At 35.4% G+C, this 18,638-nt stretch overlaps 2 protein-coding genes across 3 annotated transcripts; both read right to left on the reverse strand.

The window, feature by feature from the left end:
- Positions 1-21: 21 nt before the first annotated feature.
- LOC124442746 (CDK-activating kinase assembly factor MAT1-like) lies at positions 22-2,006 on the reverse strand. Its single transcript, XM_046993232.1, has 8 exons — positions 1,790-2,006; positions 1,510-1,662; positions 1,350-1,435; positions 1,049-1,152; positions 844-984; positions 660-761; positions 466-587; positions 22-270 (listed from the first exon to the last, which is right to left on the reverse strand). Exons 1-8 carry the CDS (start codon positions 1,879-1,881, stop codon positions 159-161), a joined length of 912 nt encoding a protein of 303 aa, XP_046849188.1. The 5' UTR covers positions 1,882-2,006; the 3' UTR covers positions 22-158.
- A 6,028-nt stretch (positions 2,007-8,034) lies between these two features.
- Positions 8,035-17,328, reverse strand: LOC124442741 (serine/threonine-protein kinase MARK2-like). 2 transcript variants are annotated; one of them, XM_046993228.1, is made up of 18 exons: positions 16,293-17,328; positions 16,054-16,209; positions 15,824-15,877; positions 14,618-14,666; positions 14,319-14,384; positions 13,821-13,891; positions 13,674-13,730; positions 13,214-13,450; positions 13,091-13,148; positions 12,865-12,926; positions 12,689-12,788; positions 12,454-12,572; positions 11,744-11,928; positions 11,019-11,184; positions 10,809-10,948; positions 10,618-10,743; positions 10,321-10,533; positions 8,035-9,136 (listed from the first exon to the last, which is right to left on the reverse strand). In XM_046993228.1, the coding sequence occupies exons 1-18, from the start codon at positions 16,347-16,349 to the stop codon at positions 8,809-8,811; spliced, it is 2,244 nt and encodes a 747-aa protein (XP_046849184.1). In that variant the 5' UTR covers positions 16,350-17,328; the 3' UTR covers positions 8,035-8,808. The 2 variants fall into 2 exon arrangements, with proteins under 2 accessions (XP_046849184.1, XP_046849183.1); XM_046993227.1 differs by having other exon boundaries at positions 10,300-10,533; positions 16,293-17,326.
- Positions 17,329-18,638: the final 1,310 nt, after the last annotated feature.

An 18,638-nucleotide genomic window follows, 5' to 3' on the forward strand; every position in this document is an offset into this window, starting at 1 on the left:
GCGCAAACAGAAGACTGGAACTAATAAACGTAACTTCTATTTATTCCTGATTTATTCACACATTACTCCCTCCCATTCTCTCCGCTCCAAAAAAAACAACGCAAAAAACGTAAGGTTTTTAGTGAAATATTTGGCATTAATATATTGTTTTTTGTTAACTAAGTAAACAACGAAGAGAAGGCTTCCTGAAGGGCTCTCTCGCACGCAATCTCTTCTCCATAACCGCCAGCACGTTCCAAAACTTTGGCAGCACGAATATTGGATAAATATCTAAGATGTTATGAGGAAATTTTTAAAATAACTATGCAACAGAAATTACAGCTAAAATTGATAGTTGTTCCACGTGAATTTAGAATTTAACGACTAATGAAACAAAGCCACAATTTTTACACTAAAATCTTGCCACACTTGAACTTCAGTTGTTATTACATTTGTTTCCATAGTAGCACAATAGGCATACTTTACCCTTTGTTCCTAAGAATGGAAGTTTTGGGAGGAATGGGTCCGTAGTTTTCAACGACCAACGGGGTATATGTATAACAAGGTGCTGTTTCTTTTATCACCAAGGGAACATGTTCTTCTTTGTTCTTAAAATGAAATATTTTTAACATTAAACAATAGATGATTTACAGCTGATTATGTTACAGAAGGTCTCTTACAAGTTTGAATACATGTGACTCTGCCGCTTTGAAAAACAGTGATGGTTTCTTTTCAATTTTGTGACTAGCTATTATTTCGTCGACCGACTTTGTGGAGCTTATCTGAATGGCGGTAAGATTAACATCAACATATCTTGCAGTTAGTTGAACTTGTTTTAGAAGTTAGAGAATGAAATGAAAATACCAGGTCATCAATCAAAGCTTCTTTTTCTTTCTTTTTCGACATTTTTTCATCTTTCATGGCATTTTCAAACTGCGATCGTCGTTGCTCGCTCTCTTTGTCCTCTGCTTCAATTTGAGATTTCAATAACTCTTCATCGCGACTCTGAAGCGATACAGAAGTTTTGCAATGGGAAAAAACGTCACGGAAAGTAAATAATACTACATACATGTTTTACTGAATTCTTCTTGATCAAGATTTCGTTTTCTTTCTTGTACTGTTCAATTTTTCGATTTGTTTCATCAACATCGATGTTGTTTGCTAGATTCCATACTATAATAATGGAAAATAAGTACTTTGTTTTTACCTTCTCCACAATCACTGAAAATATCTGGATGTTTTATGTTATCAAAGCAGTATCTTGCAGGTGATAATTTCTATAAATATGTCACTGATAAATCAAAGATATTTTATAATGCTAACGTTCATCCAAAAATCGAACGGGATCAACAACTGAAATCAAAGATTACCAATCGTTTCAACTTCCTCAAGATAATCATTGTAGACACGAAGAGGATCAGCTTCCTTTGAAAAGTCATCTTCCCTTTTGTTGAAACTAAAATGTTAAAACAGTCAAAAAACAACTGTCCTCTTGCATCGGTCTTCTGCCTAGAGAATACAAACAATTACATCTTTACTATTCTTTTTCTTATATCAACTTCCTTTTCCACGATCAGATCTTCAAACTGCTGTACTCGAAAGTCGCTTCTTCGTAATGGAGTACTGCATTCAGGGCATGCAGCTGAAGGCCGAGTAAAAAGTACATCAACACAGTTCAGACAACTGTCAAGGCAAAGAAAAACAACTCATTTTCACATGACTTCTACACAATAGCCAAAAACAATAACATGCAATATTTGAGCTACTTCAACACACGCTGAACTATTGGCAATTACGGAGTAGTACATACAGTTTATGGCCACAAACGTTGACCAAAAGCTTTAATTTAGGATTTCTATATTTACTAGTCTTGCATTTTGGACACTGCTGGTCTAAATCCATCACAGTTGAATCATCGCAGTAGTCGCTATGAACAATGAAGCGAACTCTTAGCTTATTTACTGTTCAGTGCTTATCATGTAAGGTCGTCCGCCATTTTGCTTTGACGCGATATACTTTAAGTAGGCAAAATGACGTTAGTTTCAATACTTATTGTTACAAGGGACATTTGCTCAAAGCCTGTACAGCTCTGTTACTAGTTTTCAGTTTTAATAGCAAAAACCTGCGTTTTAATTTGCACAATGAAAAGAATAAAATATTGGGAAAAAATGTTGAATTTTAGAAAAAATGCTTGGCATCCTTTTGGAGAAGAAACTATCATGTGGAGATCAATGTCTTGGCTTTGTGCAAACCGCAAAGTTAATCAATTCCCACCTGAGGTCCTACTCTCCTTGCAATCATGAACATTTTACATCATGGTGATCTTGAATAATGACATATATTTCTCAAATGATTTAATTACCAGTCTATTTATTTCCAATCTTCAACCGTTCAGCGCATAACAATGACTTTCATGTCACAGTTAGTGCAATATTTTGACAACAATAGACTGAAAATACTAACATTTTACTTTTCAGTTGCATCATAGTCAGTCTTTATACAAATTAAGCAATTTTGCGATAGGTAGTAAATACAACTAAACAACTGAAACAAGCAAGTATTGTATGTGTTTGAAAGATTTATGCACAATTGCCAAAAAAATTGTCCATAAAGTCTATATAAAATAAGTTCTTTTCAACGTACACACGTTAAAAAGTTGTTGTTGATGGTAATAGCCAATTTTTTCCAGAATCGATAAAAATGTCATTGTTTTGTATGTATGAACGGTGTCAAGATAAGTTATAACGTTAAGTTATCACAGCCGTGTAAAAGTCATGCAATCGACTTAAGCAGCTAGTATGCATGGTGAAACATGTTTCAAAGGTATGTAAACTGGTGAAATGTAGTTGAACTAGTCAAACGTTCCATGGTAAATCAACCATTCAAAGTAGTTCAATTCAATAGCATGTTAACTGATCAAAAGTCATGTCAAAGTAGTTCAATTCAATAGCATGTTAACTGATCAAAAGTCATGTCAAAGTAGTTCAATTCAATAGCATGTTAACTGATCAAAAGTCATGTCAAAGTAGTTCAATAGTAAGTAAACTGTGAACAGATCAAAAATAGTTCAATAGTAAATCAGCTTGTCAAACGTAGTTCATTAGCATGTTATCTGGTCAAATGGTCAAACGTAGTTCAAAAACTGTTCAAAAGTAACTCTGTTGGTCTGTTGTAACTGTGTAAAATCGTTGGTTTGTTGCAACTGTCAAAGATCGTTGATCTGTTGCAAATGTCAAAGAGCATTGGTCTGTTGTAACTGTGTAAGATCGTTGGTCTATCGCTGTGAAAGATCGCTGGTCTGTAACTTTGTAAGATTGTTGGTCTGTAACTGTGTAAGATCGTCTGTAACTGTGTAAGGTAGTAGGTCAGTTGTAACTGTGTAAGATAGTCTGTAACTGTGTAGGGTTGTTGGTCAGTTGTAACTGTGTAAGATTGTTGGTCAGTTGTAACTGTGTAAGATCAGTAACTGTGTAAGATTGTTGGTCAGTTGTAACTGTGTAAGATAGTTGGTCTGTTACTGTTTAAGATTGTTGGTCTGTAACTGTGTAAGGTAGTTGGTCTGTAGCTGTGTAAGATTGTTGGTCTGTAACTGAGTAAGATCGTCTGTAACTGTGTAAGTTAGTTGGTCAGTTGTAACTGTGTAAGATAGTCTGTAACTGTGTAGGATTGTTGATCAGTTGTAACTGTGTAAGGTAGCTGGTCTGTTACTGTTTAAGATAGTTGGTCTGTTACTGTTTAATATAGTTGGTCTGTAACTGTTTAAGATAGTTGGTCTGTAACTGTGTAAGATTGTTGGTCTGTAACTGTGTAAGATAGTTGGTCTGTAACTGTGTAAAGTAGTTGGTCTGTAACTATGTAAGTTTGTTGGTCTGTAACTGTATAAGATTGTTGGTCTGTAACTGTGTAGGGTTGTTGATCAGTTGTAACTGTGTAAGGTAGTTGGTCTGTTACTGTTTAAGATAGTTGGTCTGTTACTGTTTAAGATAGTCGGTCTGTAACTGTGTAAGATCGTCTGTAACTGTGTAAGATCGTCTGTAACTGTGTAAGGTAGTTGGTCAGTTGTAACTGTGTAAGGTATCTGGTCTGTAACTGTGTAAGATAGTCTGTAACTGTGTAGGGTTGTTGGTCAGTTGTAACTGTGTAAGGTAGTTGGTCTGTAACTGTGTAAGATAGTCTGTAACTGTGTAGGATTGTTGGTCAGTTGTAACTGTGTAAGGTAGTTGGTCTGTAACTGTACAAGATAGTCTGTAACTGTGTAGGATAGTTGGTCTGTAACTGTGTAAGATAGTCTGTAACTGTGTAGGATTGTTGGTCAGTAACTGTGTAAGGTAGTTGGTCTGTAACTGTATAAGATAGTCTGTAACTGTGTAGGATAGTTGGTCTGTAACTGTGTAAGATAGTCTGTAACTGTGTAGGATTGTTGGTCAGTTGTAACTGTGTAAGGTAGTTGGTCTGTAACTGTATAAGATAGTCTGTAACTGTTTAAGATAGTTGGTCTGTAACTGTGTAAGATAGTCTGTAACTGTGTAGGATTGTTGGTCAGTTGTAAATGTGTAAGGTAATTGGTCTGTCACTGTTTAAGATAGTTGGTCTGTAACTGTTTAAGATAGTTGGTCTGTAACTGTTTAAGATAGTTGGTCTGTAACTGTGTAAGATTGTTGGTCTGTAACTGTGTAAGATTGTTGGTCTGTAACTGTGTAAGGTAGTTTGTCTGTAACTGTGTAAGATTGTTGGTCTGTAACTGTGTAAGGTAGTTTGTCTGTAACTGTGTATGATCGTTGGTCTGTAACTGTGTAAGATTGTTGGTCTGTAACTGTGTAAGGTAGTTTGTCTGTAACTGTGTAAGATTGTTGGTCTGTAACTGTGTAAGGTAGTTTGTCTGTAACTGTGTAAGGTAGTTTGTCTGTAACTGTGTAAGATTGTTGGTCTGTAACTGTGTAAGGTAGTTTGTCTGTAACTGTGTAAGATTGTTGGTCTGTAACTGTGTAAGGTAGTTTGTCTGTAACTGTGTAAGATTGTTGGTCTGTAACTGTGTAAGATTGTTCGTCTGTAACTGTGTAAGATCGTTGATTTGTAACTGTGTAAGATTGTTGGACTGTAACTGTGTAAGGTAGTTTGTTTGTAACTGTGTAAGATCGTTGGTCAGTTGTAACTGTGTAAGATCGTTGGTCTATAACTCTGTAAGGTAGTTTGTCTGTATCTGTGTAAGATAGTTGGTCTGTAACTGTTTAAGATAGTTGGTCTGTAACTGTGTAAGATAGTTGGTCTGTAACTGTGTAAGATTGTTGGTCTGTAACTGTGTAAGATAGTTTGTCTGTAACTGTGTAAGATTGTTGGTCTGTAACTGTGTAAGATAGTTGGTCTGTAACTGTGTAAGATTGTTGGTCTGTAACTGTGTAAGATAGTTGGTCTGTAACTGTGTAAGATTGTTGGTCTGTAACTGTGTAAAGTAGTTTGTCTGTAACTGTGTAAGATTGTTGGTCTGTAACTGTGTAAGATCGTTTGTCTGTAACTGTGTAAAGTAGTTGGTCTGTAACTGTGTAAGGTAGTTTGTTTGTAACTGTGTAAGATCGTTGGTCAGTTGTAACTGTGTAAGATCGTTGGTCTATAACTCTGTAAGATAGTTTGTCTGTATCTGTGTAAGATAGTTGGTCTGTAGCTGTGAACGAATATTTGGTCTGTAACTTATTAAGATAGTAAGATAATTAGCAACTGTGTAAGTTAGTAACTGTGTTGTACAAGATAGTAACTGTGTAAGATAGTTATTCATGCCTTTGTACGTTTTCGTCAACGTTCTTCATATTTATTGTCACTCCCTCCCCCGCCCTCGATATAAAATCGATTCTGTGGTTTAGACCATTATGAACAATGACAATGCCGTGCACAAATCTTTCAAGTTTATACAGCTATTACAGCCCTGTAACGTTACCAAAATTTGTATAATTGCTTATATTGCCCACTTCATGTTGTTAACGCCAGTCTAAAGTTAGTCAGTTTCACAATTTTCACCAATGATCTCATTACCCCTCTTGTTATGCCATATTTCTATTCAATGGTAATATCCTTTGTTTATTTTAACCATGTTCATCCAAAATATGAAAATGCTTTAACACAAGTTGCGTAAGCTCATTCATATAGAAAAATACTTATCTTACGGCTGTAAACGTTAAAAAATCAATCAGAGTTTCCTGTTGTGAGCTAAACTTCACGTTTGACGTGCATGCCACAGATAAATTACCTGAAAAGAAACCAGATACTTCTCTCACAAGACTTGATACGAAAGACAGTATAGTCTAAGTAGATCCTACCAGAGTTTGACTTACGGGTTTTTTAATTTTTTCATAGTAAGTATTTTTAATTTTTCTTTGAAATTAGAATGATCCACAACAGAGATTTCATTCAAACCGTTCTTTCTTCACAGAAGCCACACGATTTGGTTCCTAAAAAATATGAGATAGTAATAAATTTCATCACAAGTCAGTAGTGCTGCATTTTTTTCTTTCTTAATTCCAGCAAAGTATCATAGTATTTACTCTACCTGAAACTGCTACCATGACTTACCTGCATTTAGACAAGAGATCAAGTCTATCACAATAGAATTTAAAAGCAAAGAGTTTCGCTCTTGTGATTGGTGAAAACATTTCATACTCTACGTTCATTAGTAAGCTGTTCCTTTAATAGTATGGAGAAAACTCATTGCATGATACTCCTGGAACTGTACATTCACTCAACCTTAGAAATCAATGAACTGAATCAACAAAAACAGACTATTTTTCACACTTACTACGTAAGCAGAGCCATCATATGCCGACTATAGAAAAGCAGATCCGACAATATAAGCTGAAAACGCTGATATTTTCTTTAAGCTACGACAGCCATTGGGCTCATCAAATAGTCATTTTCCCTCAAACAAGTGTTTGCCTCGGTGTTTGAAACAAAATGTCATCATATTATGACATTTTAACAAATAACTGCACACGCCATGCAGAAACAATGCACGCTTGACTGAAAGTCATGATTTAGCGTTCCGCTCGGTTGATCAACCTCAAAAGAAATCCCATGCGTTACAACTGTCACCAGTTTTCCATGTTTCACTGGTTGATGGAAGAAAAAAAAACATACTTCTAATATGGACATCTTTGGATTATTTGTTTCGAAAAACAGATTCTGAGTTTGACATTTTTAGGCAACGGGGTAGCACAAAACCTCAAGTTATTTGCTACGCATTTTTTCTCACAATTCTTTCAGAATTCTCTAAGGAAAAAAGTCCGATCTATACCGAAAATCATTCAAACAAAGGCGTGAAAAATATATTATCACCTTTAAAGTTAAAAATTTAATTACCTCGTAGACAGGGCTTTCCCGACAACCATGGATTTTGATCAACGTAATTGTGTTAGTTGTAGTCGAACGACATTTATAAGGTACAATTCATTGTTCCTATAGTTCAAATAGTGAAATAAACAGGAATCCACTATAGTAATCACATGCTTAATAAGACATGCAGGACGGAAAAAAAATTCAATGGAGTGGCCCAATTGTTTGTTCACTGATTTTTATGTCGGTTTTATAGCCCTAACCTTCCCGGCCCCTCCTTTGGCCAACAAATGTCAATCGTAATTTTGTCAACTAACTTAAGATTTCGATCCGAAATTGTCTTAAGTATTCATCAATCTAAATAAAGTAAATCTAAATCAAATTTACCATAGAATATTCGAACTTTCGTTGTAGCAGGGGTTAAATTAACTATACTTTAATTACCGGCTGGGAGATCCGGATAGGCCTGCGATCTCGGGCCCTTTTTGAGACATAGGGAAAATATTTTTCATCTGAACCTTCCAGCCGGTAAATAACAGGTACATACTTTATGTTACTTTAATTATACTAGACAAAGGCAAAACATTGCTTTATTAGAATTTCATGCAGCCATTTTTAAGATTGTTAATGAAACGATTTTTGCGAAGTTGGATGAATTTTGAATTGAAAATGGACTTCATGAGATAAATGACTGCATTAAAGTCCAAACGTAAAATAACTATTCTTGCATTCACACCATTTCAAAATGTTTCAATGTATTAGAAGTTTTCTTTTAAAATCATCCATCATCCATAACATGCAAATGTCGATGTTTACAGGCTCTTCATTTGTTTTTTTTTCTACTGAGCATTATTGTTAAAAAGTGCACGATACTAAAACCATTGTCGATCAACTACAATTATTAATAGTATAATCAAATCACAATCCAGTGTTGAGAGAATCAGCGATCAGCTACTCAATACTGGATGAAGATTGATTCGGATAATAAAGAGTAACGAAAGTAAAATTGGACATGTTCTCAATCATATTAAATGGATTAAACAGATCCATTGTCAAAGATTATGGCTACCTAACGGGATCATATATATATATATAAATATCAAAACGTTGACGGATGACAATAATGCTAAGTAAAAACTGGACAATTTCAATGATATCATGGTCGTCAGTGCCATGAGCTAGTCATCACGCATCCTCGCATCATGAGCCCAGGAGATAGTTAAATACTATTTACAGGACATTGCAATATAGGCCTTATGACGTACAACGTACATCCCAATATATCCAACGTTACCACCAGATAACCATCTCTACCACACCGTCTCAAGAAAGTCTCAAAAATCTCCAAGGAGAGATAGGATCATATCCTCAAGATAAACATCGTTCAAATATCATACTTCGCTCCTCAGTTCCAAGAAATACACATCGTGCTCCACCGTATCCCGAATGTAAACATGGCACCAGTATATCGTAAAATAGTCTACGTTTATTTACAGCGTCTACCGTAATGTTTCAAAGTTCTAAATCATTCGCAACCCTCGATGCAATGTTCTTGAAGTTGATAGAACTACCAGATATACGTTTAAATCGTACGCCATTCAACGATAACCTAGGTAGCTTACAAACTTCCATTTCCCATTGCACATGGTTCATTTCCACTGGACTGCCGTGAACACAAATTAAAAGAAATTTCTCTCGCTGTTCATAATCACAGCGATTATCGTCTAGAACTCGTTTGATTTCGTCCATCATCGTGAGCGGATCCTTCGAGCTTGTCGTCTTCATACTCCACGTAAAACGCAGCGCCCGCGGTTTTTCGTTACCTACTTCATTTAGTCCCCTGTGAATAAAAACACAAAGCTTGGCATAAAAACCTTTTCCAGCCCGCAAGGCAGCCTTGTGCCATGCGGGCCAATAATAACTGAACGCTCGCTACACGTAATCCCACAAAAACGTTTCGTCACGAACTTTCTAGAGTTAACGTACTGAAGAATTTTATTATTCAATGCAAGAAATGAATGCAACAGTGAACAAACACAAATTTTCGGTCAGCTCGAGTTTTATCGCCACAATGCTTCCACTTAAACAAAAAAACAAGTTCCGCGATAAAATATCACCGTCCACGAAGGAATTTTATGAAGGAAATAAATAACACATGGATACACCATTTTTCGAAATCGCTGACACCCCCCTGTGCTTGTGACGTACTGCTGCCGTTGCACTCATTCAGTGGATGAAAAAATTTCGCTCTGAAGTGCAATAAAATATATTAAAATGTACGAAGAGGTAGTTGGTCGAGGTGTCGCGTAATATTTTCTGAAGTTTAAATCATTTAATACTTTTTTAGATGGTAGATTTCTTCAACGCAATGTTGAGTTGCATTTTTGTTAGATGAGGTTTGCTTTTTTAATGTTAGTGGCTTTTGCACTCCTCAATCCATATCTACCTCTTCGAGTACACACGAAACCACATTTCGAGGGATGAAACTTCGATTAACAAAAATATGCATCAACAAAAAACTAGCTCTGAATCATGTTCAAAACTCCCACTTCACGAGCTTCGTGTGTACTCTCATGAACTATCACATCATAAACTATCATATCATCTACTATCCACACACATCCACGCTCATTCCTTTCCAGCCACATTTAAGAGTTATTTGATGATTGGTTTAAGTAATCACTGATATTTAAAAAGCATTAGTAACAAGAGCATAAAAAACTATGATTACACCAAGAAGTTATATTAGTTAGAATTTCACTACAATGATAGTTTAAATCACAGACTAACACAAATAATCTGTTTTCACGAAGAGAGCTGTGATTTGAAGACTTAAGTTTGAGTAATTATGCGAATACTTATATTATCAAAGCGATTAATTAGCAATGATTAGCATTGATTAGTACAATCACAAGATATTACTTACGAATTTTGGGTGGCTTTTCTCATATACTCATTCCTTCAGAAGCGACATAACAACAACCAAATTAAAATAAAACAAACCTTCTATTAAACCGAACGAACCTTCGACTAAACCGTGACGTCAGTTTACTTAGCAACGAGGTTCGTGTAGGGCTAGTAGGCTCGTTGGGCAGGCCACTTTCGGGCCCATTCTCCTGATGATGTTTCTTACGCGTCTGTCCACTATGGAATGTACTGCGTTGTGGAGTTTGACGATTTCCAAACCTACTGTTATTTGTGCCAGCGGGCTCATTGCCGCGGTTGCCCGGGGCCGAACTAAAAGGCAATAAAATACATTTATATTCACAAGAATTTTCTTACATTATAACAGCGGATACACTTCAATGTACTAACTCGTACCCAGGTCTCAATCGATCACTGTCTCTCGTGACTGCAACCGGAGGTAATGATCTTCGAACTGGACCCATTCGATTTGATATAGATGCGGCGTTTTTCTGTCTCGAAGGCGGAGGACCACTTTTCGCACTGAACAGAGAAAATCGGCACATTTCATTAATACGCATATTAATAAACTGAATAAAAATATGAACCTTGATTTGCTTCCATTGGTATGTGAAGTGACGGAAGGCGGTTGGTTCTCACTCATACTAGTGCCAGACTTCTCCTGGATTGTATTCGTTTTCCTCTCTTGATTATTTCGTCGAATCTTCTCAGGCGGTAAACTGTATTGCTATTAAAATGAATAAATTAACGGATGAGAAAAAATTTACCATCTCAAATTACGATTATCAACAGCGTACCCTTCCTCCTTTTATCCTCCGCGTTCCCCTATCGGGAATTTCGTCTTTGTTGGGATTGGAGGCTTGACCCAGGATATCCCTTTCATTGTGTACAGGCATCTCGTCCTTCTTTATTTCTCCTTTATCAGATGGATGACCCACTTTGCCATCACCAGAATTGTTGGGTCTAGTCACACAGTAATAAAACCCTTATCAAAAACGCTACATTGTCTAACTAACTAATACAAAGAGGTTTTCTCATTTCCCGAACTGACAATAGCATTATAGCAATGAACACTAATCATTCGCTATTTAGATTAACGATTTCTCTTGTCTATTGTACGTCATTGTTTATTGAACCGTCATTGTCTATTGTACGTCATTGTTTATTGAACCGTCATTGTCTATTGTACGTCATTGTTTATTGAGCCGTCATTGTCTATTGTACGTCATTGTTTATTGAACCGTCATTGTTTATTGTACGTCATTGTTTATTGAACCGTCATTGTCTATTGTACGTCATTGTTTATTGAGCCGTCATTGTCTATTGTACGTACGTCATTGTTTATTGAACCGTCATTGTTTATTGAACCGTCATTGTCTATTGTACGTCATTGTTTATTGAGCCGTCATCAATCATACACAATGATCCTATACGTAGAAAACGACCAAAATTATACGGTTTCAATCCTTTATTTCCACTCCTCAAAGTTCAATTCATTTTGTTAAACTATCTTTTGTGTTACCTGGTATACACAAGAGATTTATGCGGAGCTCTATCTCCCTGGGAATGCCTCCGCACCAGATCCCTATCACGTTTCCCAGCATGCCTATCGGTCTTCGTTCGCCCAGTACTGCCCGGCCTCATAGGAGGATCACGGGGAGGCGTGTTCAGTTTATTTGGTGGCAAGATGAGATCATTTGAAGTTATCTAATTTAAAACAATTACAATCATACATACGTTGTCAACCATATAATACATAAATAAAGGTGTAAAGCGAAAGAAATCGCTATGGTAATCTAAGAACTACATTTAATAGAAACCTAACAAAATAGAACTATGAATAAGATCCGTACGCGGTTTAAAAATCGGTAATAGTAAGAACCGGAAAATTAGCTAATAGCTATTCTTTCTTAGCACAGGAAACTTTCGGTTTATGAAAAAGATTTGCATAAACGGGAATTTATGTACACAAACAGGAATTATGTGGCGGGTTAAAAAATTTTCCGTGCAATGTTCTCACGAGCACGAAATATGAATTTCAGGAAGGAAGAAATGACTTTTTCCTTAACCGCAAATCACCATTCGACGTATATTGAAGTCATAAATTGGAAGTGGAATTAACTAGGTAACTGGTTCACTGGACCAATACAACTTAATTACACAAACAACTGTTTTTGAAGCTAAGAAATTCAAAGCAAATTTTAAAAGACATTTTAAGGCAGCCAAACTCACTGAAAGATTTGGACGTTTCTCGTCAAGTAGTAGATACGTCGCCATGACTTCATCGTAGCGATTGTTGAGAAGTGATGTTCTTATTTCGTCTTTCGTAAAGTTCATTTGCCTCATGATATCTGAAACAAACGAGATAACATGAGAAACAGTCTCATTACAATTCTCAATAACAAAAGATAGTTTCCGCTTGGGAATAACCGATAAGCCTAAGGTCTTCTCTAGACGATAAAAATACCTAAACGTTTCTCGTCGGTAAAATCAGGTGAAGGTTGAATATAAGGTTTGAGAGGCTCCTCTTCGTGACCAATATTCATCCATTTGTCAGCCATGATTTGCTAAACAAGACATTTGTAAGATAGCTTTTGTGTACTCAATTTTAGCAACGGAACGCAAGCCCGAAATAATACAAACCTCTAGACGAGCTCTTTTCAATGGGTTTAAAACTAAAAATTTCTTTAATAAGTTTTCACAATCTGAAAAGTTTGAATAACAATGCTTTTTCAATAAACTATTTTGATTAAAACTGGGTTAACTTAAGGTAAATTTGCAAGAATAATTACTACATTTTCAAATGTCTTACACAGATCAAAGTATAAACTCAATAATATATTGAACTCATTGATTTTTGCAAATATACCTGTAGACATATAAAAAGGTATCCTATATTTCCCACGCAAAACTCTTTCACGCAACTCCTACAAAAATTAAAAATATCCCATTAAGTACAACAAAACCTATATCTATCCACAATCTTACAAACCTTCAGGTTCTGTCCATCAAATGGTAGAGAACCACTGACAAGAGTGTATAAGATGACTCCTAAACTCCAAACATCCACCTCTGGCCCATCATATTTCTTTCCTTGGAACAATTCTGGTGCAGCATAAGGTGGACTACCACAAAATGTGTCCAGTTTGTTACCAGGGGTAAACTCATTACTGAAGCCAAAATCTGCAATCTTTATGTTCATATTTGAATCAAGGAGTAAGTTTTCTGCCTGAAAAAAACATTGGATAAAATTAATTTACAATCGGAGAAAAACAGATGAAAAGCATGCGTATGATTTGAAGGAATTGCAAGGAGAAAAGCTACAAGGAAAGTTCTGACTATTCTTGATATAAAAGAACTTCTGCTGTATTTTGAAGTCAAAGCCTTGAGTGTTTCTCATATCTTTCATCTATGCAAATATTAAACTACTATATACAATAAGAAAGCTCCACCTTTAAATCTCTATGTATGACATGTTTTTGATGACAATACTGAACTGCAGATACAATCTAAGGTAGATTAAAAATATGAGTTAAACATATGTTACAATAATTTTAAAATCATCACAAATTTGATCAACACAGAAGTTTGATACATACCTGTCGAAATTTTACCCTTGCTTCCTTCTCCCTCATGCGTCCATGGGCAACAAGATAATCAAAAACTTCTCCTAAACAAGAGGAAACAAAAATCATGTATGAAGGATATATACCAATCAATTTTCAACATAATTGCCTGCAAACTCCAAATGACTCATGTTGACAAATTAACAATGCATACAAATTCAAATAATTTGTCAAAAGTTTGAAAAGGAGTAATTTCTCACAAGGCAATTCATTGCCTTAGATCAATTTTCAGTGCATGTGTTGCTATATATTATTTCCAACAATAGTCACAAAATAGTCCAGCATAGATTGGCTTCTGGCCAACAAGATGACTGAACTGACTAAATAAATGAATAGACTTAAAATGGACTTTAAAATAGACTGCAATGACTTTAATCTAGAAAATTAATTTCATCTTGTTTAAAATCCTTACAAATAAACAATTCATAATTTCTTCTAATAAAAGAGTAAAAAAAATATAAAAATAATAACCTCCACTGGCATACTCCATCACCAAGTATAAAGTCTTGTCTGTCTCGATGACTTCATAAAGTTTTACTATTTTATAAGAACAAAGTTATTATAGCTATACAAAGACCAGTACTAAAGAAGTTCTTTCAACAAGATAAAATAGGGCAATATCATCGAGTTGACTTGACTATAGATGAAAGGGGCAATTCAATGATACAAGAAGAGAAGTACTCATGAATAAATGTGAGGGACATCTACTGATGTGAGGGACATCTACTGATGCAAGGAACATTTAAGGATACAAAAACAAAGATACTGACCTATATTAGGATGATCCAAAAACTTCATTATACGAACCTCACGAAAAAGCTGAAAAAAAAATTTAGCGTGTCACAAACATGCAAACATTTCACCAATGCCAATTCAATAACATAATTTTGTCAAATCATATGATAAAAAGATGGAAGTTAGTCTTTCATGATCACATGAACAAAATAATTGCCAGGATGTCTGCAATTATTAATTTTACGAACATTTTACAAATAATTTAAGAGGTACTATAAATCTAAGCAGGGAGTGAGTTGAAGAAACCTGTTTAATTTATGACTTATCATTATTAAGTAATTATAATGTATTTACAATAGTAAAAATTTTATGGCAGTTTTTAAATTTTCACAAATATTGCCAAAAAAACATTGAGGGACAAGAGAGACAACACTGCATAAATTTGCCTCAATTTGACGATTTCTTTTGCAGTCTAGTTGTATGAGTGCTAAATCTGACAAGATGGCTTTTTTGACATCCATTTGATAAATGGGTGATGTAATTGGGAAATTCTAGCCTCATTATAATGTCATATTATTTCAGCATGGATTAGAAACAAAATGATTTGAATAATGAGATGAAAAATTTTGAAACAAAAAATACAGCATACACGAGTAAAGACAGTGAATATAAATTTGACAGCATTTCAACACATGTCCAAAAAAGGTTGAAAAACCTTAACACCCAGCAGTACTCCTGATTCCCTAATCTTTTAAAGTGATTTTTACATTCATGTAGAAATTAAGAGTTGCGAATTTGCAACATTTTTGGCAAACTCAATTTTAAAGCAAGGGATTATTTTATCATTCAATTCCTCATTTAAAGCATTTCATTGCATTGTTTGTCAAAAGAATGTTTTATTCAACTCAACCACAAAGCTTTGAGAGTTTCCTGTGCATTATTTGGACGACCACTCGTGTTGACTATAATTACGGGCAAGAAGAAACGTTCGTATCATTTATTAAAAAATTACTGCAAGAAAATCGAATAGTCAGAAAAAGGAATTTAAAAATTATGTGGTTACACGCCTGGTAAAATTATCTGAATAACCCCGTGAAACATACAGCAACTTGATGTCAAATTTACGCTGAAGTAGAAGATGAGACACGATCTCTCATTTAACACCTCGATGAACAAGCTTTCTAGAATTCTTACTCCGTCTTGCTTGTTTTTTACACAGTATACATAGCTTTAAAACTAACCTTTTGTAGACTGCTCGGATTCAACTGTGTTTTATCAATTATTTTGATAGCGACCTAAATGAATATGATAAAATATGAAGCACGAAATTTATAGTTGAAATTCTGCGGAGATGATCAATTTTTGAAATTTCGTTTTGAAATATTTTTTTCTGAATTTCAACATATTTACGTGCATAACGTTATATAATAGGTATACGATAATCATTCAGGAACTCAAACTCGAAACACACCTCTTTCTCTGTCGGTATGTGTTTGGCGAGCTTAACTTTGGCAAAATTTCCCTTTCCAATGGTTTTCAACAGTTTGTAGTTCCCAATATGTATGTCATCATTGCCAGCACCAGCGCGACTACGGGAACGATTTGACGACAAGGATCTTGGCTCTTCCTGCCAAAGAAAGAACATCGATAAAAGCACCATTTTATGGTATAATACAGTCCGAACTATAGCAGATAGAAAGAAAACTTCACCTTTATTAGCGGTGCGCCACCTTCGTTTACAGTTGGCAATTCCCGAGTTGTGGACATCTTTTTATGTTTTAAGAAACCAAGTAAACAGTTAAGAGTTTTAGCAAATAGAATTCCAGACGACCTTAAAATTTCCCTTCATCAATTTTATGAAATCTTCTCAAGATAATGAAGACTCTATTCACTACTCTCGTTCAAATTTGGCGTCCTTTCACAAGTGGTAAGTTTTGATGCCACATTGAACGCTACAATGAAGGCTTCTGTTAACAACTATAAAATCCTTAATATTGTACATATACACTATCCAATGAATTAGAAAACCCGAAGTAACACTTTCTTTGCTGGTGCTTTTAATCGCGACGAAATAAGGCCAGATTTTTTTACACACAACAAAATTCAACTGCTTTGATACTTCGATCGCTTCTACGGCAATTGTTGCCCTCCCGAAACATTGAAGTTTTCTAATTGGACAAAAGTAGGTCACGTGAAGAGTTGTATGGCTCCACGGCATACCGGAATAATATAATATATATATATATTGCCTAGGAAATATTTGATTGGCTTCAAACGCGATTTCAAAGTTTCTGCTTTTATTACTATTATTATTGAACAAATAAAAAATCTTACTACACGAACGTTAATGTCTTCCTACGGGCAAGACATTCACTATCACTTTTCCCTTTAGAATGTTTTAAGAAACATTGCGACTGTGACGTTGTCATTATCGGTGTTTAATATAAGAAGTGTTAACTGGGGGTACTTCTTAACAATGATGATATTTCGGACCGAACGTGAGAGTTTATCATTCATCGATGATAAAATTTTAATTCGATGAAGCTTGAAATGATACTTTGACAAATCCTCAAAGATTAGCTCTAATTACTGAAGTGTATGCTATAAAGACAATTTCGTATGAGCAACCACATCGTCACATACAGCAACACTCATCAATGTCTGGGCATCATAACAATAATGATTTTAGTTTTAAAAGCCACCTGTGACGTAGCCCAGTCTTCACCTTTTGGTTGGTTCAACCCCCCTTGAACGAAACAAATGTCGATTTCAACATCACCTAAAGCTATAGTCATGAGCCAAATAAATTGCAACAAACACAATCACGTAATGCACTCGGACATTTTCCCGATGTAGCTCCCAATAAAAACGTCTAATGAAGGAGTTTATTGATGTTTATCAATTGATCAGTGGTCGACAAACTTATTGGAGTGCGCTGATCTTAATGGCGCGCGTTAATTCTAAGAAAACTGAACACAACATTAGTTTAAATTATCTATCGTTTTAACCATTCACCAATGGAAAAACCACCCACAAAAATGACAATAAACTCAGTACACCTTGCGAAACATGTAAGGTAATTTTGCATAAATTTGGAGCGATATTTCGAAGAATTTCCGCTCCCAAAACCGCACGTATTTCCCATAAGATCTCCTATTACAAACACATGCATTAATATTTTCAAGCAAATATGACGCAAAACAAATTCGGACTTCGAGACTATTCGTCTTGGACTAAAGAGAAGGAAAAATGGGCGATTAGCTATTCAAATTTGGCGTGGAATTTGATGGAAGATGAGAAAGGCAACGCATAAATTTCCAGTAACTTAGTTGCACATCAATATCTACATAAAGTCGCAAACTGGAATTGTTATTATACGAGATAATATGAATTATCAAGTAACATATGTCTTGTGTGATCTTCGCACTTTGTTGGACAATTTAAGCAATTGTCTCATGAACCTGAAAAATTCAGGTGACTCAACGGGATCACAAAGTGCGAAGATCATATCTACAATTAATTTCAAACACCGCACTGTATAAAACATTCTTTCATGTCTTGTGTCCTACTGTGCACCTATCCTTCAGAATCTGATCGCTTAAGCTGTAATCCGTAATCTTGCCTCTATGTAAAGCGATGTGTCATCCAAGAACGTTCTAGCAATTCCTTGTAAAAACTATTAAACCACAGGATGCGCGAACTTTAAGTATCCTTGCTCCTTAGAAAAGTACAAGACACCGCGGAAATGACCCCCCAGAGATCATTATATTTTATTATGACCTCGTCGAAAGTGTTTGATTGCGTTACTATGTGCGATGTTACGTGTGTCAAACTACTTAAATAGCATAAACAAATAGAGGCACAGTCTGGCACGGTTGGATATCAAATAATAATTCGATTTCTCCTGAGCTGGCTTGCTTGCGAGGGACGTTAATGAAATCTTTTTTAGAGGTGCGATGAATTCAATAAAAATATTTTGGTTTAAAAGAGCAGACTGAACGACTTCATTCACGGCCAGGGGCGTATTTAACTTATGTCTAAATCAAATATAACAAT

The sequence above is a fragment of the Xenia sp. Carnegie-2017 genome, unplaced genomic scaffold (assembly GCF_021976095.1).
Source record: "Xenia sp. Carnegie-2017 unplaced genomic scaffold, XeniaSp_v1 HiC_scaffold_20, whole genome shotgun sequence".
NCBI classification, from domain to species: domain Eukaryota; kingdom Metazoa; phylum Cnidaria; class Anthozoa; order Malacalcyonacea; family Xeniidae; genus Xenia; species Xenia sp. Carnegie-2017.

Excerpts from the sequence above, each read along its gene's own strand:
- LOC124442741 (XM_046993227.1), bottom strand. The coding sequence starts at position 16,349 with ATGTCCACAACTCGGGAATTGCCAACTGTAAACGAAGGTGGCGCACCG. Across the intron at positions 10,949-11,018 it reads GGAGGATAAAAGGAGGAAGG|CAATACAGTTTACCGCCTGA; the intron begins GTACGCTGTTGA and ends TCATTTTAATAG. Across the intron at positions 9,137-10,299 it reads TTCGTTCGGTTTAATAGAAG|GGGACTAAATGAAGTAGGTA; the intron begins GTTTGTTTTATT and ends TTTTATTCACAG.
- LOC124442746 (XM_046993232.1), bottom strand. The coding sequence starts at position 1,881 with ATGGATTTAGACCAGCAGTGTCCAAAATGCAAGACTAGTAAATATAGA. Across the intron at positions 1,153-1,349 it reads TGAGGAAGTTGAAACGATTG|TATGGAATCTAGCAAACAAC; the intron begins GTAATCTTTGAT and ends CCATTATTATAG. Across the intron at positions 762-843 it reads AAGCTTTGATTGATGACCTG|ATAAGCTCCACAAAGTCGGT; the intron begins GTATTTTCATTT and ends ACCGCCATTCAG.